This window comes from Rhinolophus hipposideros (genome assembly GCF_964194185.1).
Source record: "Rhinolophus hipposideros genome assembly, chromosome: 5".
Classification (NCBI taxonomy): Eukaryota; Metazoa; Chordata; class Mammalia; order Chiroptera; family Rhinolophidae; genus Rhinolophus; species Rhinolophus hipposideros.
This window is the reverse complement of record NC_138051.1, coordinates 98853081-98878719: the sequence shown is the minus strand read 5'-3', so window position 1 is coordinate 98878719 and position 25639 is coordinate 98853081. Positions and strand designations below refer to the sequence as shown.

At 53.8% G+C, this 25639-nt stretch overlaps 1 protein-coding gene across 3 annotated transcripts; it reads right to left on the bottom strand.

Annotated features, from left to right (window-relative positions):
- Nucleotides 1–7386: 7386 nt before the first annotated feature.
- Nucleotides 7387–18144, bottom strand: DLK1 (delta like non-canonical Notch ligand 1). 3 transcript variants are annotated; one of them, XM_081049607.1, is made up of 6 exons: nt 17886–18144; nt 16628–16691; nt 16004–16134; nt 12909–13050; nt 10781–11060; nt 7387–10561 (listed from the first exon to the last, which is right to left on the bottom strand). In XM_081049607.1, the coding sequence occupies exons 1-6, from the start codon at nt 17950–17952 to the stop codon at nt 10313–10315; spliced, it is 933 nt and encodes a 310-aa protein (XP_080905733.1). In that variant the 5' UTR covers nt 17953–18144; the 3' UTR covers nt 7387–10312. The 3 variants fall into 3 exon arrangements, with proteins under 3 accessions (XP_080905733.1, XP_080905734.1, XP_080905732.1); XM_081049608.1 differs by having other exon boundaries at nt 7387–10555; XM_081049606.1 differs by having other exon boundaries at nt 7387–11060.
- Between the last annotated feature and the right edge of the window lie 7495 nt (nt 18145–25639).

Genomic DNA, 25639 nt, shown 5'->3' with positions numbered 1-25639 from the left:
CAGCCAGTGAAATCATTAGCCATTGTCCATAAATCAATATAGACCTGCATCTCTGGCCATCTCTCCTTCTGGACAAAATGAACAGTCACCATTCTGCCCACTGGGGGCATGGCCCCTCACTGCTGGCCTAGGATTGTCCTAGAGTAGGGCTAGAATACTAGAGCTCTCCATTCTTGGATGGTACCTGTATATCATGCAGAACCATCTCTAAACCAGGATGGAAAATTTTCTTTCTCACTTAGCTGGGAGTTCATGGGGACTCCCCAAGAAGTCATAAGTACAGGTTGATAGGGAGAAGGTGATTTAGCAAAGAATAGGGGCTTGGGTATCTGGGCCACTTCCTCACACAACTTCCTTTTGCCCTAATGTCTTGCTTGAACCTGAACTTACACATACCTCTTCCGTTTGATGACAGAGTTCTGCTTCATGTGCCCAGTGTTAAGGCTTTTTGGGTCAGGTTATACCTCATCCACATGGGTAGCTCAGCGCACATGGTAAGTTGGTGTCCCATGGTCAAGTATTCCAGCTCTCTGAGAGGCCAGTAGCAAGTCAAAAATTATTCCTCAAGTACTCTCAAATGGAGAGTAGTTAGTCACAGAGGACATAAGAATGGGCTCTAAAATTCTCAAGGTCTGTGCTCTGATTCACCCAGAAGTGCTTTCTAAACAGCATCCCTGTTGGCCCCTGACACTTCAAGCACCATTGGATCTGCTGGGACATGGAGCCCAAGTGGCAGAGAAGCTTGGATGATAGCCGGGATCTGTTCCAGAGCCTTCTCTTGTTCCAGACCCCACTCAAAACTAGTAGATTATCATGCCATTCAATGAACAGGTCGGAATAACATGCCCAAATGAAGGATATGTTGCCTCCCCAAAGAGGTTCCTAGAAGTTGTGTTTCGTTCACAACATAGGAGCTAACAGATGAAGCAACCAGTCCTTCACCTTGCAAAGAATATTGCAACATGTCCCAAATTCCTGAGCTCCTGGAATTCTCAGCGAAGTGGATGGCCCCTGAATTTCTATGGGATTTATTTCCTATCCTCTGGCACGCAAGTGTCTTACCAATGTACCCTGCTCACCAGGTCCAGTCAGCGGAATGCCGTCAATGTAATGGAACAGCGTGCTGTCCTGTGTGAGGGGGACACAAGCAAAGTCCCTGGGGAGTTGATGATGACAGCGGAGAGCTGATACACCCCTGAGGTAGGACAGTGGTGATATGTTGTTGGCCTTGACAACCGAAGTGGTTTGACGGGCTTGACTAACAGGTACAGAGAACAAGGCGTTCAGCAGCTCAACAGCTGCATACCAGGTGTCAGGCAACGTGTTGATTTGCTCCAGCAATGAAACCACAGCTGGAAAAGCAGTTGCGAATTGGAAGCACCACCTGATTAAGTTTATCCTCATTTACTGTCATTCTCCAGCACACATCCGTTTTCTTCTCAGACCAAGTAGGTGAGTCAGATGAAGATATTGTGGGTCTCACCACCCCTCCATGGTTCCAGGGCTTGGTGGCGGCACCAATCGCTGCGACCCCACCAGGAATACAGTGCGACTTGGATGTACTATTTTCATAGGTAGAGCCAGTTCTGGTGGCTTCCACTTGGCCTCTCCTACCACAATAGCCTCCACTTCATGGGCCACAGAATCCAGGTGGGATTCTGAAAGTGGTTGAATGTGACTTACAATGATGAGCTTCAGAACTGGGAAGGTAGCTGCAGTTCTGGAGAGACCCATGGGCTCATTAAGAGACAGACTGGAATAAAGCTTCGTTGGTCACTTGACTTCTAAAAGCGCCTACTTTGACTGGTGAGCCACAGTGATACTTCGGGTCCCCAGGAATGAATATTCATTCAGAGCCAGTGTCCAGCAATCCCTGAAAAGTCTGATAAGATAAAAGTGAAGTGCTACATGCCATGCGTTAGCATTAAGAATAGCAGGTATTGTTATGATTGATAATAATTGCAGTAAAGGGTCTTAATTCCGTCCTTATCTACAACTTGGCAAAGAGACATCTTGATTTCACTAGGTGCTGGGGCCATGGGCCTCCGGGAGACGTTGCAGATATAGTGAATTAGTCCCTATGGGTGCGTGGATGGAGCAGGAGGCAAGCAGAGAAGCCGTCCCCTGAAATGACAGAGGGCGGACCCTCATTCTACTCAGGAGTCTTATTGACGACCCATAGGGATGATGCAGACAGACGACCCCTTGCCCAGGAGGTCCCAGTGAAGCCTCATTGCTAATACCAAGAAAACGGGGACTACGTTATTTTTTAAAACCAGAAGGCAGAATCAGGAAGTGGAAAGAAAATTGACATGAACATTTGGAGATGTGGACACTGGGCGTAGCTCAACCCCTTCCCAGCCAAGATGACCTTGGGCACCTGTTTTCACTTCCCTGAGCCTCAATTTCATTATCTGTAACACTAGAAGATAATGTTATCTACCTCTTAGGTTGTTGAGTGAATTACACAAGATTATGTATTTAAAGTACTTAGCACGTATTATCAAAAAGACAAGAGATAACAAGTGCTGGCCAGGACGCAGAGAAGAGGAAACCCACGTGTCCTGTTGGTGGGATTGTGAATTGGTGCAGCCACTATGGAAAACAGTATGGAGGCGCCTCAAAAAATTAAAAACAGAACTACCTTATGACCACTTCTGAGTATTTATCCAAAAGACATAAAACCACTATCTCAAAGAGATAGGTGCACTCCGCACCCCCATGTTCATTGCAAGATTATTTACAATAGCCAAAAACATGGAAACAACTTAAGTGTCCATCAGTGGATGAATGGATAGAGAAAATAGATATGTGTACACACACACACACACACACACACACACACACAGGAATACTACTCAGCCTTAAAAAAAAGAAGGAAGCCCTGCCATTTGTGAAAACATGGATGAATTTTGAAGGTATTCTGCTAAGTGAAATAAGAGAAAGACAAATACTGTATGATCTCACTTATAAGTGGAATCTAAAAAAGCCGAACTCATAAAAACAGAGAGTAGATGGCTGGTTGCCAGGGGTTGGGGGTGGGGAAAAGGGGAGATGTGGGTCAAAGGGCACACACTTCCAGGATGAGATGGGTAAATTCTGGGGGAGTCATGTAGAGCATGGTGATGACAGGTAACAATATTGTATTATATACTTGGAAGTTGCTGAGAAAGCAGATCTTAGATATTCTCACTATAACAACAAGAAAACTGTAACTATGTGAGGTGAAGAATGTAGTTAACTAACATTATTATGGTAATTATTTTGCATATCAAGTCATCACGTCATATACTTTAAACTTACAAAATGTTATAAGTCAGTTATATCTCAGTAAAGCTGGGGGTGGGTGCGGATAAAGCATTTGTTCTTACTAGTCTCCTTCCTGCCCTATCAGTAGGCCAGGGTTTCTCAATCTGGGCCATATTGACATTTGGGGCCAAATGAGTCTTTGTTGTGAGCGCTGTCTTGTGCTTTGTAGGTTGTTCAGTAGCGTCCCTGGTCTCCACCCATTCGCTGCCAGTAGCGTCGTCCAGTTTTGATAATGAAAACTGTCTCCAGTCATTGTCAAATGTCTCCCAACGGGGGCAAAATGATCCTCAGTAGAGAACTTCAGGTTATTCTCCTGGTCTCAGTTTCCACATTGGTGAATACGTTGGGGAGAGTGAGGAGGCAGAGATCCCTTCAAAAGCCATTATTCATGTATGCATTGTTTTTTTCCCCTACTCAGAAAACCGATACTAAGTGCTCTGTGCAAGACACACTATTTTCATTTTTATGATTTTCTGTTTTAGTATCTGATGTTGCAACTTGCCCCTTCGCTATTTTTCTCTTGATTGTTCTTACCAATTCATGTTTTTTTTCCAGATAAATTTTAGGATCGCATTGTATACTAGTGATCTAATGCCAGTAAACAGCATTAAACTTATATATTAATTGTGGGGATGATTAATAGCTTTATAATATTGGGTGGTCATTACTGAGACCAGTACATTTTTTTAACAGATTGTTATTGGTAAATAGGCTTTTATATATATAGTGTATGTGGCTGATTTCTATGTTACCTGCAGGTCATTCTCTCGAGTTTTGGGGGAGATAATAACATCATCTCTAATAATCATTTAATCTCCTTTCCAGTAGTCACACCTCGTGGTTTTCTTTTTCTTGCCTTATTATATTGAATTAGAAGTTCTAGAACAATGGTACTAATCGCTGTCCTTATCTGCTTGCTAGGATCTGAATTGTGACACCCCCCCCCATCCTATTCATATGCTGAAGTTCTACTACCCCCCCACCCCTCTCCCCCCACCCCCGAGTGATGGCATTTGGAGTTGGGGCCCTTGGGAGGTAATTAGGTCATGAAGGTCCTCATGATGACATTAATGCCCTTATAAGAAGAGACCACAGAGCTGTGTGCTCTCCCTCTTCCCCTCTTTCCCTCCCTCCCTCTCTCCCTCTCCCTCTCCGTCTTTCCCTCTTGTTCTGTGGACACAGCAGAAAGGTAACCATGTGCAAACCAGGAAGCAAGCCCTCAGCAGAAACTGACCACACTGGCACCCTAGTCTTGGACCTCCTTCTCAGCCCCAGAACCCCAGAACTGTGAGAAAGAAGTGTCTGCTGCTTCGGCCAGTAGCTCTATGGTATTTTGTTCTGGTGGCCCAAGCTGCCTGAGACATTGCTCCTTTGCAGATGAGGAAGGAGACCTGAAGATAGCAGGTGGCCCAGGGGACAGAGCCAAGTGTGAAGCAGGCCTCTCTGCCTCGCCAGCCAGAGCCCTTCCCTGTCGGGTAAGACCTGGCCTTCCTTGTCCTTGGGTTTTCGGATCAGTATGATACTAAATAGTAGTTTAAAATAGAAGTTTTTAAATGAAATTAAGGAGAGATATACTTTTTCCTAGTTTGCTTAGACTTTTTAAAAATCAGGAATGTATTGTATTAAATTCTCTCTGGCATCTATTCATCTAGTGAATTGTTTTTTTCTTTCTTTTGACCTATTTTTGGGTTGACATTGGTCCGCTCTTCTGCTTACATCTTCACTGTGGTCACAGCGCATCAGTGTCCCCACCAGACACCGTCCCCCGCAGGGCAGAGCCCTCAGCAGTTCCCCATGAGCTGCGAGCATCCTACCCCTGTGAGGACTTGGGGCTGGGTGTCTCTCCTTCCTCCTGTGAACTATGCCAGGTTCTTGGATGGGAGATATACAGGGCAAAGGTGTCCTCCTTCAGCAGTGACAGTCACGAAAGAAAAGAAAGCCACAGGTCTGAGCGCACAAGTGTGTTATTGTCTGTAGCTGGCTTAGCAGGCATCCCCAAACCCAGGTACCCAGGTTGTCTGACCTGAAGCTGCCTGCAGGCTGCTCTGTGCTGGGAGCCTGGAGGGGGCTTTCAGAAGCCCACCTTCCCCTTGATTCCCTTCCAGCTGGCTCCTCCCTCCTTACCCACCTTCAGGAACCTTCCGACCATCAACCCCCTGCACTGCGGCTCTTCTCCCACTTGGAGTTCACTGGGTACTTTCCTGGCTGGCTCTCCAAGCTCTGGGCACTATACACGGGTGCCTCCTGACTCCTGTCCCCTGCCGTCACCCCCACCCACCCCACCTCTGGGCCTTCTGAATCCTGGGGCCCTATGGGCCAGGACCACCAGCACTGAGCCCTCCCCACTCCCCATACTACAGCAGCCTGGTCCCCACGTCGAGACTCCCTCCCCTCACCCTGTTGCCCCACTGCCCAGGAATGAAGCAGGTCCCATATGCCAACTGGATCTTCCATCTGGGTTTCTTCGCCCAGGTTACCTGCCTGACCCCAGGGTTGGCTACAGTGACTCTAGTGATCCATCATTGTTCCCTCCCTCCTGGGTCACCCCAGGGCTCACTGTCTATGAATATATTTAATATTAAATTATACTTGCTTTCCCAGAAAATACTCTACTTGATCAGGATTTTTAAAAATACGTATTTGTCATTTTATTGAGGATTTCTGTTTCTTTAGGGCTGAGGACAGTGGCTCTCCTTTAACTTTGTTTTAGCACAGGGGACCTCTTTCCTACCTTTGAAAAAAAATGGAAAGATCTTTATCTTGTCTTCATCTGTGCTCTAGAGCTAGGTGTCTAACCTGGGTGCACCCCGTCTGTCACCAGGTCAATGTCGGGGACCCTGAGTCAGCTAAGGGGCAGCTGGTGGGCCCAGATTGGGGTCTTCTCCCGGGAAATGCTCCATTTCGCCTGGCTGGAATTTGGGTAATTAATAGTTCCCTGGAAAACCCATCCCTTTCATAGAAGTTTCTATGTTTGTTACCTCAACACTGTCACTTTTTTTTTGTATAGTTTTGGAAATGGTACCCATCTCTGAGGTTGTACCCTCCTGCTGGTCCCTCATGTGTGTCCCTGTACTTGGTCTGCACTGACCAGACCCCCGCCCAGCTGAGTGGGGGTGGTCCAGGCGGCAGACCAAGCAGCACCGAGGGAAGTAGGGCTGAGGCCCAGATGTGGGGGCCGAGGAGGGAGGAGGCTCAGGGACACTGGCAGATCTGCTAGGTGGGTGGTGGCAGTGACCTGGCAGATGAGGGACAGGCCACGGCAGGACGTGGGGAGGAGACCCCCACCCTGAGGGCCACCCTGTGGGGGAGCAGGGCTGAGGGCCTGGAGAGAGGCTCCCTCGCCCTGCCAGGGGGCTCGGGCTGATCCCTCTGGGGTGGACACAGGCAGTGTCAGGCATTCCACAGGAATTCAAAAGGGCAGCTTTACTGAGCTGAGTACGAGAGCTTGTGGCCAGGGCCTGGAGGGTCCCTCCCAACGTGTGCAGGCCAAGTAAGGAGAAAAAACGGGGCCCATACACCTGATGTGCCAATGTTTAAAGGCTGCAAGGTCCCCGAACTAAGTCTCCCATCAAATCTGTCCTACTCCCTCACCTGGACAACTCCACCTTCACTAAATCCTGGGGGGCCCAGAGCCAGTGTGGAATCTCAGACAAGCCCCCAGCCCACCTCCGAGTTCTAGGAGGAGCCTGCGCCTGCTGTGAGGGGCCCGGACTGCTTATGTGTGGAGCGCATACCCCATCGCCCCCTCACCCTCATGTCCCTGCTCCAATCACACCACCCCCAAACAAGCCCTTGGGTGGGACAGGTAATTCCCATGCTCCAAGCACAGAGTGTGGTCTGGAAGGGGTGGACGGGCTCGCCCTTGGCCTGGGCCTCTCACCATATGGGAAGGGCGGGGTGGGGCCAAAGCAGGGCCCTCCAAAGCATGGGGCCCCAACCCTCCTTGCCCGAGGCTAAGCCGCCTGTGGGAGGGGAGTAGTGTAGCCTGGCGCACAACAGATCACAGAAACACACCAATAGCCCTTGGGTTTTGTTTATTTTTCAATAAACAAAATTTTTTGCATGTCTGGAGGTTAAGTAAACGGGAAAGCTAAAAAGAGCGCCATTGACATTTTTGAAATTTTTGAGTTACAAGAAGATCTTCGCGCCTACTCCCCTCTCAACTTTGGGACCGAATTGGTGATCATGTCGCAGACAGCTGTCTTTGAGCTTCTCCGTTTGTTAGGTTTACGTAAACTACACACTACTCCAAACACACGCGAGGTGTGGATGGGCAGCCAAAAAATCCTGACACTCTCAGCAGAATCTGGTTACCCCATAGAGGATGGAATGGACCATTTCTGCATGACGTGAAGGCCGTGGCGAGGTACTGACACTGTTCTGATCTCGCGGGATGTGTGCATGTGGGCACTGTGGAATTTGGGGGGGCGGCCACATCTGGTGCTGGTAATAGACAATTTGTCACGTGGGCAGGTAAGGTGGTCATGCTGTAGGGGAGGCGTCTGCCGAGGACTCTCCGCTGCTCCCACGGTGTTTTACCGGCACTTTGCTTGGCTTCCTGGAGACACCTGAATGTCGGCTCCCCTCCCAGTCTGCCCCTCATCCGGCGGGACCCACAGCTTCCCCTGCACACTGCCTTGCACTCAGCAGGTGCTTGGAGATGCTTTCCTGAGCAAGTGATGGTGGATGAATCGATGGCCCGATGAGGAGTTGGCCAAGGATAGACAGTGGGGTGTCTTCCTTGCCACCAGGGGACGAGACATCGAAAAAGTGGAGCAGAGAATTTGATCATTTCATCCAATCTTAGAATTTCGCGTTTGGGGAAACTGAGGATCAGAACCGTTAGCTGACTCGATCAAGGTCTCACGTGAGAGAGGCCAGGCAGGATGCCAGATGCCTGCCTGACACATGCCAACAGTTCTTTTTTTTTGTCTTTTTAAAATTTTATTTCTTAAAACAAACTCAAAGTGAGATGAGATGGTGACTTGAGTGACTTTGTGGGGAGAGGGAGGGATTTGGGGCAAGGGTTATCAGAGACTAGGGGTGGGGGACCCAGGTGGTGGGTGTGAGGGAGGGGCGGGGAGGGGGGCGGCAACAGGAGCTTGGCGGGAGGGGACCGGGCAGTGGTGATGGTGGTGGTAATGAGGTGACGGGATTTGGGGAGGAAGGCAACTATTGAGGAGGAGAGTGGGGGCGGGCAGGGGTAAAATGGGGAGGGATTTGGGGGGAGGGTGCAAGGGGCTTGGCAGGGGTGGTGGTAATGGGACTTTGGGGTGACGTCATCTGTCAGGGACCGGGTGGCGAGGGTGGAGAGGAGCTTGGGGCTGGGATGACAAAGAACTGGGAATGATGAGGGCAGGGGCTTAGGTGGGGACGTCAGGAGTTTCGGGGAGATGACAATCAGGCTTTGAATTAGATGACGAGGGCCTTGACGTGGTGGTTCAGTGGCTGAGGGTGATAAGCTCAATGGTCGTGTGATGACGGTGACCCATGTTCATGTGTGTGAGGTGATCTGAATGACCGAGATGGTGAAGGTGATGATGACTTAGAAAGAAGCACTTGGAACAAGGTAAACATGGCAGGTAATACTCAATAAAGCTACGAGTATTGATTCCTATCCAAAATATTTAAGAAGCAAAATATTCCTATCTGGTACCCAAGGGCTGTTTAGCTGCCCAACTCGAAGAGCTGGAAAGCTAAACAGAGCTCTGTCCCATTTCCTTCTCTTTTTGCAAAAAATATAGATGCTCTTTTAAAAAAAAGTCAAATTCATAATTCAAAAGCTGGCTAGGTCTTTTGGGATCTGAGGATTATTAACTCAGCAACACAAACTGGATCCCTGGCTGCATAGGCCAGGTCTGGTACCACTATGGCCACAGAAAACGCCCCACAAGTGACAATTTCCACTAAACCGCGGGAAAACCTTGGTGAGGGCTGTGTTGCTGCTCAGATTTCGCCAGGGGCACTTGTGGTTCAAGGTGCATTTAAATTTCAAGGGACATTTCTAATCTATAGGGTGGGAGGCAGGTGTAGTGTTGGGTGGGTGGGAAGAGGGCTGCTTAAGTGGCAAGTCCAGACTGCACACGGCGAGTCAAAGCGGCCAATTGTTCCCAAGTAGAAAGAGGGGCCAGGAGGCTCCCCACTTTGAGAACTGCAGTTAGGGTCAATTTCAGTATGTCAAGTGTTCATCCAGGATAAGCCAACACCTTTGGACCCCAGGACGAGACTTAGTCTTCATCAGATCGTAATTATTAGGGTCTGGAACTGTTTGGGTCCATACCCCCTCGTTCCTAATTCAGTTTTAGACAAGAGAGGAGCTTGATGACTCCTGTGTTTGAGCCCCTCTCTGGAGAGGGGTGACAAGGTGGGCCTGGGGTGGGGAACGGGACTCGCCAAGGATGACACAGCGAGTTAGTGGCAGGGCTGGGACAAGGTCTCGGCCCCCCAGCAGCCAAACCCGGGGCTCTCTCTGCCTAACACACGGCTGCTGCACTCTGCAAAATCTCAAATCAATCACAAAGATCTAAGCACTGCGGTGTTGAACTTGAAGTGAGTGCGAGTCGAATGTGTCGTGTGACAATTAACGAACGAAAGAGATTTTAGCCCTTTTCACAGTGGTCGGTCATGCACAACACGCGTCATGGTTTCACGAGGACCCTGTGGCTGAGACCCCTCAGAGAGGGACGTCGGCCCCGAGTCCTGGTACGGTTGCCATGTTTTTTTTTGGTCTTTTTTGATTTTAAGTTTAGAATAACATACTTATTTCTTTTACTCGTTTAAAGATTAAATTCTTATTATTTTTTATCATGCATTAAGAGAGAGAAAGAGGCTTGCTTTAGCATCGCGTGGGTCACACGGCCACACAAAGATAATAGAGGGAAGCGTAGCGTTTCGCCAGATTGGACACAAAGGATAGAAAATTCCACCACAAAGATGAGAACAGACCGCATATAGTGAGCTCTGCGGGACCCCGAGAATACAGGGGGGGCGGTGGGAACGCTGCTTAGATCTCCTCGTCGCCAGCCTCCTTGCTGAAGGTGGCCATGTCGATCTTCTCGGGGAAGATGATGTTGACGGCCAGGTCCTCCCCGCTGTTGTAGTGCAGAAGCAGGTTCTTCTTCTTGCGCAGCATGTGGTTGTAGCGCAGGTTGGACACCCAGGCTTCGCACTTGTTCAGGAAGACGATGCCCATGGTACCCAGCACCACCAGACTGGTCAGCACGCCCAGGATGGTGAAGCAGATGGCCTGGCCCTCGGAGAGGAGCGGGGTGCTCTTGTTGAGCTCCCTCATGGAGACCTTCAGGACGCGGTGCTCGGGCTGCGGCACTGGCAGCTCGTGCACCCCGGGGGTCAGGCGGTAGGTCAGCCCGTACCCACTGGGCAGACGGGTGACCTGCTGGGAGCCAGCCGCACGCTTCCTGCCACAGATGGGGCCTGTGAACTCGGGCTTGCACAGACACTCGAACCTCACCTGGCTGTGCTGCAGGCAGGTGCCCCCGTTCAGGCACGGGTCAGCGGCGCAGGTGGTCACCGGGCGGCTGCAGGTCTTGTCCACAAAACCAGCAGGGCAGCGGCAACGGAAGTCACCCCCAATGTCGGTGCAGATGCCTTGGTTCTCGCATGGGTTGGGGGTGCAGCTGTTCGCCACAATCTCGCAGAAATTGCCTGAGAAGCCGGGGGGGCACAGGCAGGAAGCATGGGAGGCCCGGCCCTCGTCGTCCACGCAGGTGCCTCCGTGCTGGCAGGGGGAACTGCAACACAATAAGGGACACGGTAAAGGGCCCTCGGGGGGCTGGGCTAGAACAACGGTGCTGTGGATGGGGGGCAGGGCCTTGGATGGCTCCACATGGCAGACCTATTGGGGCCTCACAAAACGTGCTCAGAACACATTAGGCGAGTGAGGGATGCCAGCCAGGGAGGCCCAGGGAGGCCTCGGGCTCTGGTACCCCTGCCTGCGAGGGTCTCCCGCTGTCCTAGGAGAAATGCACACCTGTGTGGGGTGTACACCTCACCCCCGTCACACTGCCAACCTGGAACACACCTAACCTCCAGTGCCGGCGGCCCATCTCCTCTCCCACCTTGTATGTCATCTCTCTGACCAGAGGCCTGAGGGTTAGTCACTGGACAGATGGGGAAACTGAGGCTGGGAGAGGCACACTTAGTAATAACGCAGGCCTAGAGCAAGCCCCCTCCGCTAGCCTGGTCCCTGGGCTGCTGAAGCTGAGCGACACCGAATGTCACTCCCTCCCTCCCACTACCATCACCACCCCATTATGATTTTTATTTTTATTTTCAGCAGAGTGAGCCTGCAGGTTATTGTGCAGGAAACCCTTGGGGACTCTCAGAGTGAAAGAAATACGCGGTCTGTCTTTGCCGGCTCGAGCCGTCCGTGCCCGGCTGGTTAATAGTGCCTCATTCACCGAAGTACAGCTTACAGACCGAAGCTGTCTGCTCAGAGCGGAACACACGGAGCATTTAATGTAAGTGCTTTTAAACGAACAGGCCCTTTGTCATCTGATAAATGCCAAAACTCTAGGGAAGAAAGGGGCTCTAGGCAAAGAAACCAAGACTACTGCTTCGGGGCTGCATAGGAGCTGGACTCTGAAGGAATTTCAAGGGCCCTGGGCTGTATTTTGACAGACTGGTTCCAAGTCTGTTAGAGAGAAAAGCAAAACATTTGAAAGGTCTCAGTCTGTATTTTCCCTTCCCACTAATAAGCAGAAATGGCATTTGGTGTCACCCCCCTCCTCTGACCCCTTTGGGTACTGATCTTCAGATGCCTTGTAAATGCCCATTTGTGGCGGTGGCCAGTTCCAGGGTTCTCCACACCACCCTGCAATGCCAGGTCCAGATAAACTGATTCTGCATTTAGCTTCTATTTCCTCAGAGGAAAGGGCACCTCCGCCCCAACTCCTGGGCCAGGACCGGGTTCTAAGTGGAATTCTTGCTTCTGTCAAGATTCTTCCAGTCTCCGTTTAAGCCCCATCAGTGCAGCTAAGCAGATAAGGGCCAGAAATGGCTGAGGTGCAGGAAAGGCGAGTGTTCATTCTGTCGGTTGTGCCCACTCCCCAGAAGTCCCAGAGTCCCCACGCCACTGAGGGTAGCTGAGAGCTGGACCCCCAACTCCTGGCCCTTATGGCTTGTCCTCCCCCCCCCCCGCCCCACCCCAGGGCCACCACAGAATCCTCTCCCCACCCCCTCAGACTAGCAGCTCCACTGTTCCCCAAAACTACCCCCTAAAATATGATGAGTGGGTTTCACAAATAGCTTTGGGCCCCGCCAAACTCTGATCTCTTATTATATTGCCTTTAGAAAATTATGCAGCTCTGAGCTCCAGTTCACGGTCCCAATCTACTGGCATTCACACACATCAGGACTTGGGGATATGAAATCGCCTTCAGGGTCATTTGAGAAAATTATGGAAATGACACTTCCCCTGATGGAGGGCGGCCCCCCTTGGGGCTGCGGGACAAGCACTTACTTGGTCTTTTGTCAGGGGACAGGTCCAATTGGGTTAGGCTGAAAGGGTCTTTAGGGGTGTGAAGCAGGAATCAGAGCAGCATGAATCAGATCACACATAATGGGGAAAGAATATTTACCCATTGATCACGCAGGGCCCGTCCTTTTTCTGACAGTCCTTTCCCGAGAACCCAGGGATGCAGGAGCACTCATAGTGGCCATTATCAAGGTTCACACAGGTTCCGTTATTAGCACAGCGGGTCGAGGTGCAAGCCCGGATGTCTGGGGGGGAGGGGAGAGAAAACCAGAGCTTATCAGTCCCTCCCCCAGGGAGCCGACAGGGACAGAGGCTGGTAGGGGAGCTTCCCAGATGGAGATGGAAAGAGAGACCCCTCCAACTGATCAAGGGGGACCCCAAATGACCTGCCTAGATGTCTGCTCATGGCCACTGCCAATAGTCACCAAGTGGGGTCCCGAGACAGGTCATGGAGACAGAAAGTCATGGCCGCTGGCTTGCTGGCATTCAACCCAGCACAGCTGTACTTTGTTCCGGGGAACCAGGTCCCTCCTTAAGTCCAGCAGACTCCTTCCCTCCCCCAAACATGTGCCAGGCTGAGGTCCCCGAGGCCTGCCTCCTGCAGACAGTATTTCTGTGTGGAGGGGTAGGGGACTGCCGCTGGGGGGGCCTAGAGCAGCCCAACTGTTAGAAACATCAGCTGTCCTTCATACCGGTCCATCGTCACGGAGGGGAGAGGGGCAGGGGGGAAAGGGAGATGTGAAGATCCCTCACTGGGAACCAGAAAATCTGATTTAGCCCAGCACTGCCTCCACCTCCCTGCTCTGCTCTCAGGTTCTGAACTAAGGGGTCCACAATAAAAAGGCTGCCTCTTTTGAAGGTGTCAAGATTAGAACTATTGAGCCCTCTCCTGTCAGTGAGCGTTTCCATGAATACGGGTATGTTCCCACTGTCTTTCTACACCTCCCGTCAGGCACTCTCCATTATCCCAGGCTCAGCAAGCCAGGGATGAGCTGAACAAAGGGACGTGGGTCAGGGGCTCTCTGACAGTGCAGAACCCAGCCCTCCCCGCTGCTCCCCCAGCTCCAGCTGGGCCAGGGAGGGACGGTCCTATGCCCATCTCCAGCTAGCGGCAGAGTCCAGCCCTTTCCCACACTGTGCCTCACTTTCCCCACCTATAGAAAACGGGGCTCTCTCTGGCCAGTCTCGGAGGAACATTCTAGCTTTGGTTTTCTACCAAATAGAAAGCCAGGACCAACACGAGACACAGCAAGTTAAGGTAGACTGGGGATGGGAGGGGTCCCAGTGCTGAGGCCACACGTGCAGATTTCCCCCTCTATTACAAAAACCCGCACCCTCGTGGAGGGGAGATGGCAAGCAATCAATAAGGAAAAGCCTGAGTGCCTTGCTGATGGCCTATCCTGAGTCCAGGAGGCATTCCTTGGGAACCGGGCTGGGAGCAAGGAATCATAAAGAGGATTTATCATTATGGGAAGGAAGGAAAGAGGGAAGGAAGGAAGGAAGGAAGGAAGGAAGGAAGGAAGGAAGGAAGGAAGGAAGGAAGGAAAGCGTGAGCACGCAGAGCCTTTGCGGCTGGTTCCTAATCCTCAGCTCCCTGCTCTGTTGTCACTGGGAATCTGAAATTTAGGCTAAAGAGCTGGCCACCACACTACTCCTGTCCCCAAGGCGTCAAGCCTCCTCAGCAGAGGCTAAGCCCACCTTTTCCCACGGAGAAGGCTGCCCGCAGGAGTTTTGGGGGGAGGGGTCTCAGCCGGGGCAGCAGCTGTGGCTGAGAAAGCCTCAAAGGCCTGAGAAAAGGGGAAAGGGAGAGGGCCCTCAATTACCCGGAGGGCTCTTTCCTGGACCGGGCATCCCTAGCGGAGAGCCTTTGTCAACCCAGTGGGGAGGGGACCTTTGTCTGGAAACCCCTTGGGAAGTCCTGGGCTTAGATACCCAACTGGGGGAGCTCCAGGCTGACAGCCCTGATCCCAGATGGTGACATCTCTGGGATCCCCTGGTCCCCAAACAGCTAAAGCTATTGTGAGGGTGGAGGGTTCAGTGCTGAGAGGCAGGGTTGCTGAAGGCCAGAGGTGAGTCAGCTCTGCACCATAGGGGAGCGGGTGTGGGGGCGTGAGGCTGGGGGTGGGGGTGCCTTTAAGGACCCAAGTCAATGGGGGGGGCTCGATTTTGAAAGTCTGCTGCCCTCAGGTTTTCCTTAAGGGAGGGTGTTAGAAAAAGCCCAGATGAGAATAAACCCATTCGTGGGGCTGGGGTGGGGGTTTTAGCTGGCTCTTTTCCCGACTTCTCTGTCCTTGAGCAGACCCTCCCGCTTCTCTGAGCCTCAGTTTCCCTACTGGGACCACTCATCTCCGCTAATGTTGGGAACTGAGGGTCAGAGACCCTGCGGCACTGCCTAGGCTGCTGGAGTTTTTTCGAGGACTTCAGTCTGCCTGGGCTTCCAGGCAGGTTTTGCCAAATGAGAATGGGCTCGGATGAACATTTGCAGCCTGAAAATGCAGCGACAGCCAACTCTCAATTGCTCGGGGTAAAGGAGGACAAAGATTGCATAAATTAATGAAATCAACAGCTAACACCAAACGGCACTTTAACCACTTCTCAGCCTTTCCCAGCCCCCAGCCTCCCCTACCCCTGAGCTCTTCATCGCAGCCCCCAGCCTGGTCCTCGTGGCCCTGACTCAGCTCCTTCTACCCGCCACTCAGCACGGATAGACCCCTCCCGCCCCCATTTATTTGTTGTTTGTGTGCTTGCTGCAGCCTCCTTAACAGTCTTGCGTGTGAATCTGTGGGAGTCTTTGCTCTGTGACCCCCACCCCACCTCCGGCTCTCCTTTCCCCTCCTTGTAACCTGGACAGGTTATCCGGGTCTGTGTTCCGCATCCTCTCAGCTTTGTGTGGAATGTGTTTATTTTGTGACTCTTTATTCAACAGGCAGCTCCCTGACACCCCTCCCAGTGCCTTCTCGGGTGCCGGGTGGGTGCTGGGTGCCAGTGGCGCAGAGGGGAGCAAAATTATGTCCCTACCTGTGAGGAGGCTCCAATCACCAGCGGGAAGTGTATGAACACGTCATCACCACACAGAATGCACCCAGTGTGTGTTGGAATAAGGTTGGAGGGGAGGCAGCCACAGGGCTGGGCGAGGTGGGCTGGGGTAGAGGGCAGAGGGCAGAACTGGGGGTGGGCAAGGGCAGAGCATGTGCCAACCTATGTCGCAGAGGTTCCCGTCCCAGCCATCGTCGCAAATGCACTGCCAGGGTTCCACGCAGAGTCCGTTAACACAGCCAGGAAAGGTCATGCATTGGTCACAGAGGGGACCCTGCCAGCCAGGCTGGCACCTGCATGGGGGGGAGGGGAAAATGGGGACATATGAGGGGCGCAGGGGTGAAGAGGAAGCTCAGGCTGCTTTCTGTGGAACCAAGGGCCCATGGGGTCTTTGCACAGGGCTGGGCCAGTGAGTCCCAGGAAGCAAACAGTCACCTGAATGGAAAAGCTTAAACAGAGGACCAACTGAGGAGCAGACAGAGGGGTCCCTGAGAGCCCGGGATAATGCTGCGTTTTGCCGCAGTGGCTTGCAGTTGTCTCATCCTGCAAGGGCTCTCCTGACACCCCACTTCTGAGAAAGCAGATAAGAGCTGTGCCTGTCCCCCCCCCCCCGCCCGACAATCCTCTGTCCTTTTTCCCCTCACTGTCTCCACCAGTTTGCTGTGGGGGGGAGGAAGCCGTTGCAGCCCAGACCAAGCACCCCCTCTTTTCTGCGTGACACTGTGACTCCCCAGGATTCTGCCCTGGCCCCCCCTACAAGCTACCTCTGGGGAGCCACTCCATTACCTGCAAACATTGTCATCCTCGCAGAATCCATTTTGGGGGTGGCAGGCTGGGAAGCATTCAGCTCCTGAGGCACAAAAAAGGTTACACCATTCACCCCACAAGGCCCTAGAGGCCAAAGCAAAGCCCAAGGCCTCCCGCAAGAGAGCCCACAACCCTCTGCAGTCCTACCGGCCTGTCACACAGTAGGCACTTCATATCAACCCACTCAGGAAAATTATCTGCTACGTTCCTGGTGATGGAGTGACCACAGTACACTGCCTAGTTCTCAGAAGCAGGTCAGACACCTTGTTTTCCCCCCAAACAAAATACAAACCCCTGAGTCTTAAAATTAGGGATGAGGAAACAGTGGATGAAAAGATTTTGACCCCTGGGCACTCAGCCAAACCCTCACTTATGTTAAGTGAGTTAAAAGGAGAGCAGATTTTGAGTTATTGATCTCTGAGGAAGCCCGGACAGGATCACCTGGAGGCTCACAGGTAAGGTGTCTGGATTTTTTTTAAAGGTTCATCCCAGCTAAGCCAGACTCCCCAACGTAACGCCCCTTACCCCACGCTGTTCATATTTTAAAAACACGCAAAGGTTTTGCAGAGCTGACTGCAATTCTGACACTATTTAAAGATTCTGACACTTCAAGAGGTGCCTACTGTGCGCATTTACTTCAACCTGCTGTCCAGCTTTCCAGACAGCCCCCCCCATAACCACTGGTGCAGTGGGGACGGGGGGCCACTGCAGGAAGGGGGCAATTCTCTCGCTGTCAGAGACAGATGGCCGCTGCAGACAGAAGTGTCGCAGCCCCTCACCTAGAGAAACGTCACACAGAAGCTTGGGCTGGGCTCCTGGTGGGGAATTTGGGACTACTACGGCAAAGTCACCCCCCACTGTCCCCACAGACCTGTTCCCAAACGCGCACACATGAGCACCCTAAAGTTGCACCCCAAAGCATTTTCACAGGTCTCCCACATCACCTCCCTTCTCCATACCTCCTGTCTCAGCGCACCGACACCCCTCCGAGCGCCACTTCTGCGGGGCGGGAAGGGGCTGGGGATCCCACACCTCTGCTGCCCCCCGGGACTCCCAGGGCCGGGCTTGGCATGCAAGGGTGGCGGGGAAGGTGAGGCGAGCACAGCGCAGGGCTTAGGGTTAGGTGGGACGGGCCGGATTGGGGCGCATGGGACGGGGCGCGCAGGTCACCGGGCGGCCAGGGGGGCGTCGCAGGCTTCCCCAGAGGGGGCGCGAGCCGGGCCGCCGGGGGGCTCACCATGGGCACTGTGGCCGAAGGCCAGCAGGAGCGAGAGGACGGGCAGGAGGACTGCGGTCGCGGTCATCTCGGGGCGGCCGGGGTCGCGGTCCCGGGAGCGGCGCGGGCGCGGGTCCGGCTCCGGGCGCCGCGCTGGGCTTCTGGTTGCGGACGCGAAAGGGGGCGCGGGCGCGCGGCGAGGGGAAAGCCAGGGCTGCACCGGGCTGCGCGCTGCGCTCTCCAACGCCGCCGCCGCCGAGCTGCTGCCGCCGCCGCGCGCGCCGCCCTTTTCGTACCGCGGCCCCCCCGCGGCCCCCGCCCCCCGCCCCCGCCTCCGCGCGCACGGGGCCGGCGCCGGCCAGTCCCGGTGACCCCCGCCCCTCGCAGGGCCACCCCCCACCACTGCGGCGTCCCGGAAAGCCGCTCGCGCACGAGGCGCACTCTTGGCTAGACGGGCACAGGTACCCCGCGCGCGTGGAGCACACGGTCCCCACACAGGACGGCACACGGGCGCGCACAGTCGGGCCCGCTTAGCACAAGTCTCATGAACTGAACCTGGGCTGGGCGCAAGGACTCGCTCGGAATACAGACACACGCGCAGAAACATCAAAACACTTGTCGCCAAGGTCCCGAGCACACACGCCACGGTTCGCACACCCAGAAAACCATCCATGCACACTCTGAAGACGTAGAATCCGCACGTAATCACACACGCACCCAGAAAACGACTCGTGAAACCCTTATGCATGCAGACCCCTAGCCATAAACACGCAGGAAAAACGCACACACTTGTAGCCACACACATACTGCGACCCAGACACATCCTACGACACACACGCACACTGCAATACAAAAGCACGTTATAGAAATAGTGGGGAGTGCTACATGCTCAGTCATGGGCACGCACAGAGGCCAGCGCACATGCAGTTATGAAACCCTGGGCATCTTACAACATGTACCAGGCCGTCCACACAGGCACGTGAAGAGCCGCGTGCAACCTGAACGTGCAAACACACTTGTCAACATAGAGATGCCCGAGCACATGTTGGCTCACAAACACCCCACACACGCCGGCACACACCGTCAGGACCTTCGTCATGTGAAACAAACCACGGCTCTCACACGCACAACCACACATCTGATGTTCACAAGCACACACACAGTCCCCAGGACCGACAAACCCCAGGCTCTTGGTTATACGCTCTTCAAAACACACGTAAACAGTCCCCCGACACACAAACACGCAGGATCACATCCATCACTGACATGTGTAGGCAAGCTCACAAGTAGCATGGTCCCTCTCCCACGCAAAGTGGCACACCACGCACTCCGCACACATTCCAGCCCCGCTGGGAGGCCTCCATCCAGAGGTGGCAAGGGTGCGCGGTGCCGGTGCTGGCCGTGAGGGAGACCCCCCCAAAGAGCTCCTGGGGGAAGCCCCAGCCTGGGCCTCAGAGCCTACACTCTTCTGGGCAGCCTCCCACAGCCAGGTCCTGATGTGGGATCAGGAAAATGCTGGAAGGAGCTGCTAGGCAGTAGTGGGGGTTGGTGAAAGGTGATTAAAGGTGTTTAACCTCCTGGGGATGAGCACCAGGAGCTCAGGACCTTCAGAGGGGTCGTTTGTGTATGCTTCATTTGCATGGATTAGTTTGCCTCTGGAAGCTCCCAGGTGCAGGGAGTGGGTGTTCACCCATTTCTCCGTCTCCCCTTCCCCACTGTGCTGGTGGTGGTGGTGGGAAGCTCTGCAACTTTGAACCTGGGTTGGGGGCCTTGACCTTTGGGCCATCCCACGGGCCCTGAAAGGTTTGGGGTCACACTTGCTGACCTGGGGATAGTGTGGGAAGTTAAGCCAGGGAGAGCCTCCAGGCGCAGGGCCCTAAGGCCCTACCTCTAGACTCCAGAAGGCACATGACTGGGGTGGAGACTGGAGCTGTTCCAGGCTGGCTCCAAGGAGGCTGGAGGGAAGTGCCCACCCCCTTGGGGAAGGCACCCTTCCCTGGTGTTCCCTGCAGAAGACCCAGAAAGGGAGGAGGATGTTGGGAATAGATTTGGTGATGGCTGGAGGGAGCAGTCACTCAGTAGCTGTCCCTGACTGGGAGCCCACCGGATGCCTTTCCGTTACCCCTGCCCCTCTTCCATGGACTCTTCTTAGGTGAAAAAACTGAGTCCAGAGAAGGAAGGCCGTTTGCCCAAGGCCACGGACTACAATGAGAATGGCCAGCAGGTCCAAGTGTCCACTGTATGGTGATCGCCATAGCTTCCTTCACCCTCCTCCTCTCTTCCCTTCAAGGACCCTGACCTCAGCCTCCAAAATTATCCTACACAGTGCAGCCTGCTGATCGGCAGGCAGATCGGGAAGGGCTGGATTCTCAGCCAGACACTAAAGGAGGAGCAGGGGATCTCAGGGCTAAGCAGCCCAGGGTGACCAACCCCCTTCAGGCCAAGTCATGAGGTGTGGTACGGACTGCACAGGGGCACCAAGGGAGGGACCGGGGGCCATCGGTGCCCCCCTGAACCCCTCCTTTGCTCAGCTGAGTCACTTCCCACCACCGCCTTGCCCAGTTTGGGAAAGGGAGAGGCCTGGGGAGGGCAGTCTCACCCCAGGGCGTTTCTGACCCAATGTCACAGGCATAGGCTGAAATGGCTGGCTGGCACCTGCTTGCTAATCCCAGCTCCATCCCCTGAGTGCTGAGGGTCCTGGGCCAGTCATTTCCCCCCTGAGCCCAGTTTCCTTGGGAAACAGGGATGCCACACCTGTCCCCAAAGGAAACTCGGTTTTCATAAGTAGAAAACCACTGTACTTACAAGGCCTGGCCCCTTCCTGCCCTTTCTCTAACAGCTGCCACCAGCCTCCGCCAGTCAGCCAGAGAGAGCTGAAGGAGGGGGCAGAAGCCTTCCAGAGCCCCCTGCAGGGCTGCTGAGGGGAGGGTGTCTCCCTTCTGGCAGGACCTGTAAGCTGGAGCTTTCTAGTTGGTTTGCTCTGGTGTCAAGAAAGCGTTTGTAAATTCAGGAGACTAGAGATTTCTTTTCAGCAAGCAGCCAAGAGAGAGCGTAGCTTAGGAGCCGTGGGGAGGGGAGGTCGGTGACTGTCACAGACTTCAAGGCTGCACAGAAAGCATGAAAATACCAATCAGGTACCTTGGGGAGAAGTCAGCCCCGTATGTTGTTTGCTAGTAGACCCTGGGGGCTGGGGAGTGCGGGGCTGGAGAAATCAGGACAGCCGCTCCTCTCTCTGTGCACTCTTCCCCTCCCCTCTCCTCCCCTCCCCTCCCCTCTGCTGCACTCCCCTCCTCTTCTTTCCAAAGTACAAACCTCTGGGATCCCAGAGGAGGCAGGCAGCCCCCACCCACCACACAACATGGCATGGCAGGTGGTCTACACAGGTAGCAGGGACTAGGCCTGCCAACCCTTGGGCTGGATTGGAAATCAGGCCTGGGCTTCCGCAGGTCTCCTTCCCTCTGCCAAGCCAAGTGGCTCTGCCTGAGGCCCCAGCCCCACCAGCAGCCAGAAAGTGTCCTCTGTTCCTTCTGCCCGGAGGCCAGCTGGTTGGACAGCAAAGGAGCTGGTGATGGGTGAAAGTTTTCTGAGAGAACCAAAGAAATGTTATCTCCAGTCCCTTTCCCTCCCCCTCTCCAAACACATACACCAGCCCCAGCCTGAACAATACCACTTCTGATGCTGATCAGGGAAGCCCAGCAGGGTCCAGCTGGAGGGGCCCCAGAGACCAGCTTTTCCTGGGCGTGCACCCGTGGGGCAGGGTACCTGGGGGAGGTCTCAACCTTTCCTTGACATCCTGCTCTGCACCCCCACGCCCAGTTGAGAGTCTCCAAGCCCCAGGCTTTGTTTCTGCCCAGACTGGATTATGGTTTTGGAGGTAAAGGCATCCCCACTGGACCTGTCGTAGTGGGGTGTTACACAGTCAGGGAAACAGGCCCAGCGAGGACTCACAGGTGCATTTGTTCCCTCCCCCTCCTTCCTGCTCCAACATCATACGTCTTCCATCCTCCCTCCAAGAGAGTATTCAGCTCCCCTGGCCCTGCCTGACATGCAGGATGCCTCCTGGAACTGGGCAGGACCAGCGCCGGAAGACTCATGCGGCCTGATCAGAGTCCTGGAACTGAAATTTCCTAGAGACACTGGGGCAGGGATCTCCCTGCGATGAGGCCACAGTCCCTAGGTTATGGGTTAACAAGAAAGTGAGGGCTGCCTTTTCTGCCTCTCCTGACTGCCCCTCGAACTGAGATTCCAGTTTAGCCCCACAGCAGGGGCCATCTCTTCATGGCCTCCTCACAGCTGGGCTAGGTGGGGATTGCAAGGCCCCATTTCAGAGATGAGCACATTGAGGCTTGAAGCCCCCGAGACAAGTGTGCAGCTAATGAGGAGCACAACTGGAGTTGAGCCCCAGTCTACTAGGAACCCAAGCATCAAGCTGTCTGCTCAGCCAAGCCTAGCTTAAAAGTGAGCAGGGCAGGGAGGAGACTGGAAAGGCCCGATGGGTAGCGCCCTGCCCTGATGGGTGGGGGCTCAGAGCAGCCATCTTAGGGGCTGTGAGATTCACGCTAACACCTAAGAGACGAACAGCTGCCACAATTCTTTTGCCCAGCTAATGTTCACCTTTGGAGAGAAATTCTTGCTTTTTTTTTTTTTTTTGCGGAGGAGAGGGGTCTTAGGGCGGAGAAGAGAGGGAAACGAGGGGTGCACCCGGGTACATTTAGGCTCAAGAACACGAAGGTTTGGTTTCAAGTTCAATCAGAGAGAAGCCTCTTCAGCCTGAAGTGGCGTGCTCAGCGGCGCCTGCAGGAGAATCTGGTCCCAGAGGCACACACTCGGCTCCTGGCCTCGTGCGTGCGTGGGGCCTGGAGAGGCGCGTGACAGCCCAGGCCTGCGGTGTCGCCAAGCCCCCGACACAGGTCTGCAAGTGACGGAGAAAGAAAGGCTCCCCCAGGCCCAGCCACAAGCTGCGGGGAGGGAAAAACAGAAGAGAGCGAGAATGAGGTGAGGTGGCTACGCATTGGTTTGGGACCATATATAGTGTTGACTTCCGAGGGGTTGCACCCCTCCCCCAAACAAAACCAATTTCTCATCATTGATGGTAGGATTCAAAAATAGATTTGCTCGCTTCCTTCCTTGCCACTGGAATCGACACGGATGTCAAGTTCACAGGTCTAATTGTCTACGTCATCAATCAAATTATCCCCTTAAAGGGCGCCACTGAGTCATGCTGTGCGCGTGGGGAGCTCTGGGGGTCTCGGGAAGGGTTAATGACGGCTTCTGCCCCACCTCCACACCTTATAGGTACATTCACCCCCACCCCAGAGGGAAGAAATCAGGAGAGAGGAGAAAGGAGCCTTTTCACCACTCAGCCTGTTGATGCAGGCTTTGGCAAATAGTACAGTAATTCTTCATTCATCAGAAATTCCCAGAAGTTAATTTTCCATAAAACGGAGGCTCACCTCTTTAAATGTAGTCTTTCATCCGCTCAGCATTGGCTGAGCTCCTACTGTGTGCCCAGGGCTCTGCTGGGGTGCAGGGCAGGGTGTCCCATGCAGATCTCAGGGTGGCCCCACACCTCCTAAAGTTCAAGGTGGGAGACCAAATGCTCAGAGAGGCAGGGGTGTGGTGCTGGGGGGCGGTAAGCAGACAGGGAGTTGGGCACATGCGGGGAGGGAGACTGAGCACATCTAGGTTGGTTGTGCAAGGATAGGGAACGCCCCTGTGCCTGCACGTGTACACGTGTGAGATGCTTAAAGAGTGGGTTTGTTCATTGTGACTGGGGCAGACTTAGGCTGGAGAAAGAATGTTACAAATTTTCAGCATTTTGGATGGAAATCCCTCTTAACTATTCTGGAATGTTCTACAGCCTCCCCTACCCTGGCAAGCAGTCCAGGAAGCCTGAATTCCCCTTTTCTCATACCAGGGTCGACCCACGAACATGTCTTGTCCAGACTTGTGCTAAGTCTTGGAAATCAGGCCAAGCCACCCCCGTGTTTGCTCTTCTTTCTACCCTCCCTGTCATGCCCCTGACCCACCTTCCCAGGAGGGCCCAGCTAGCTCAACGCTTCAGAGGCACCAGCCAACTGGAAACAGGAGACCTCCATTAGCCACAGAAGGAGTTGTCTTCTTAAGGCCTGAGCCCTTGGAAGGAGGACCCCAACTCTGGCCCCAGCTTAGGAGTTACTAGGTGATCGTGGCAGAATCATAACCAGTCCAGGTCTACGAAGAGGAAGCCTGGCATTGTGGCGGGGCCTGCCGCAACTGTCAAGTTCGGAGATGTGAAAACACACAGCTCTCGAGGAATTTAAGATGTTCCTGTACTATATTTACTCTCTTATTTGTAAGAAACCATTAGCATCTTCATTCAATTATATTCAAAAATTGTTTTTGGCGTGCTGCTGCATTGTAGGCATTAGGGATAGCTAGCAATGGAAGGCACTGCCTGTGCTCGGGGAGGGGGGGGAAGGAGGCCAGAGCGCCACATGTTTGCTCTTCTTTCTACCCTCCCTGAAAGCCTTGCCCCACCCCTGCCTGCTAGGTCCTGGCCCAGGTCTGGAAGCCAGTGAGCCTGTGGCGTCCTCCCAGCCACACCTGGTATCATAATCTCCTCGAATGCATCTTCCCACCTGGTGTTAATGGATTTTGCACGTGTGTCTGACCTCAGCATGGCCAGAAGTGCCCTTAGCAGGCAACCTGCTGGGCTGCCCATGAGGTGTTTGTGGATTAAGCGAATTAATGAATAAATGAATGAGGCACAAAGTGTTCTCTGAGGGTTACTATGGGCCCCTCGGAAAGGTCCTGTGTCCTAGCAACTGGCCTCATCCATGGCCCACTCCAGCCAGTGCCCTCTCATCATCTCTGATCTCTGGGTTCCAGGGGTAGCTGACCCTCAAGCTGGGCTTCCTCGGTGCAGGGCCCCTGACGTGGCAATGGTGCGCCCACCTTGGCTGGGGTCTCTCCCCACCAGGGCCTCTCAGTTCTTTTACTGGGAATGTGGGGAGCAGCTGCACTGAGACCATAGTCAGCACCCCCTACTGTCACACACCCTCCCACCCACCTGCCCACCTCCCCCAGCCTGGCTCCTCTGTGCTGCTCTCCATGAGCCCGTTCCTATGGTGATGTTCAGCGCCTCCAGAGGCCCTAACCAGCTGTTTACAGTCAAGCTCCAGCTAGGGATGGGGGCAGGGGACCCCAGCTCCCCCCACCCAACACACATAGGGTTGCTTGGTACCCAAACTCAAGTTTAGCCCAGTGTAATGAGCCTTAATTTGATCCTTGCTCAGAAATGTCCATTTCCTCCTCCCTTTCACCAGTGGGGGCTCCTCTATTAGCCACAAAGGTTGCTGCTGGGGCCCAGAGAGGCTGAGCAATTCATCCTAGGTCACACAGCAAGGCATTGGCAGAGCAATACTAGAGTGTTGGGGACTGGTACCCCACCAGGGTGACTGTAACAGTTAATTATAAACAGTGCTTTGAGGAACCCCCAGGTTTCCTAGTTTAAAGGTGTCCACCTAAGGTCAGACCAGAAAGCAGAAGAAATCACATCACAGGATAGGACTGTAGTTGGGACTGAGGGGTTGGTCCTCTCTTTACTGCTTGGGTGTCCGGGAATTTGGGGAAACAAGACTGCTTCCTGGTATTGGCTACATTCTTTCCCCACCTTCCTTATCTTTCCTTCTTTCTCCCGCCCAGGCCTCTGGCCTGCCCAGCCACCTGCATGATGGAATCCAGCTCTGTCTGCCTTTGTTATTTCAAAGCTAGTGCCTGGCTGGGAGCCCCCC

Excerpts from the sequence above, each read along its gene's own strand:
- DLK1 (XM_081049606.1), bottom strand. The coding sequence starts at position 17,952 with ATGACCGCGACCGCAGTCCTCCTGCCCGTCCTCTCGCTCCTGCTGGCC. Across the intron at positions 16,692-17,885 it reads CTTCGGCCACAGTGCCCATG|GAGCTGAATGCTTCCCAGCC; the intron begins GTGAGCCCCCCG and ends TTTGTGCCTCAG. Across the intron at positions 11,061-12,908 it reads GGGCCCTGCGTGATCAATGG|TTCCCCCTGCCAGCACGGAG; the intron begins GTAAATATTCTT and ends ATTGTGTTGCAG.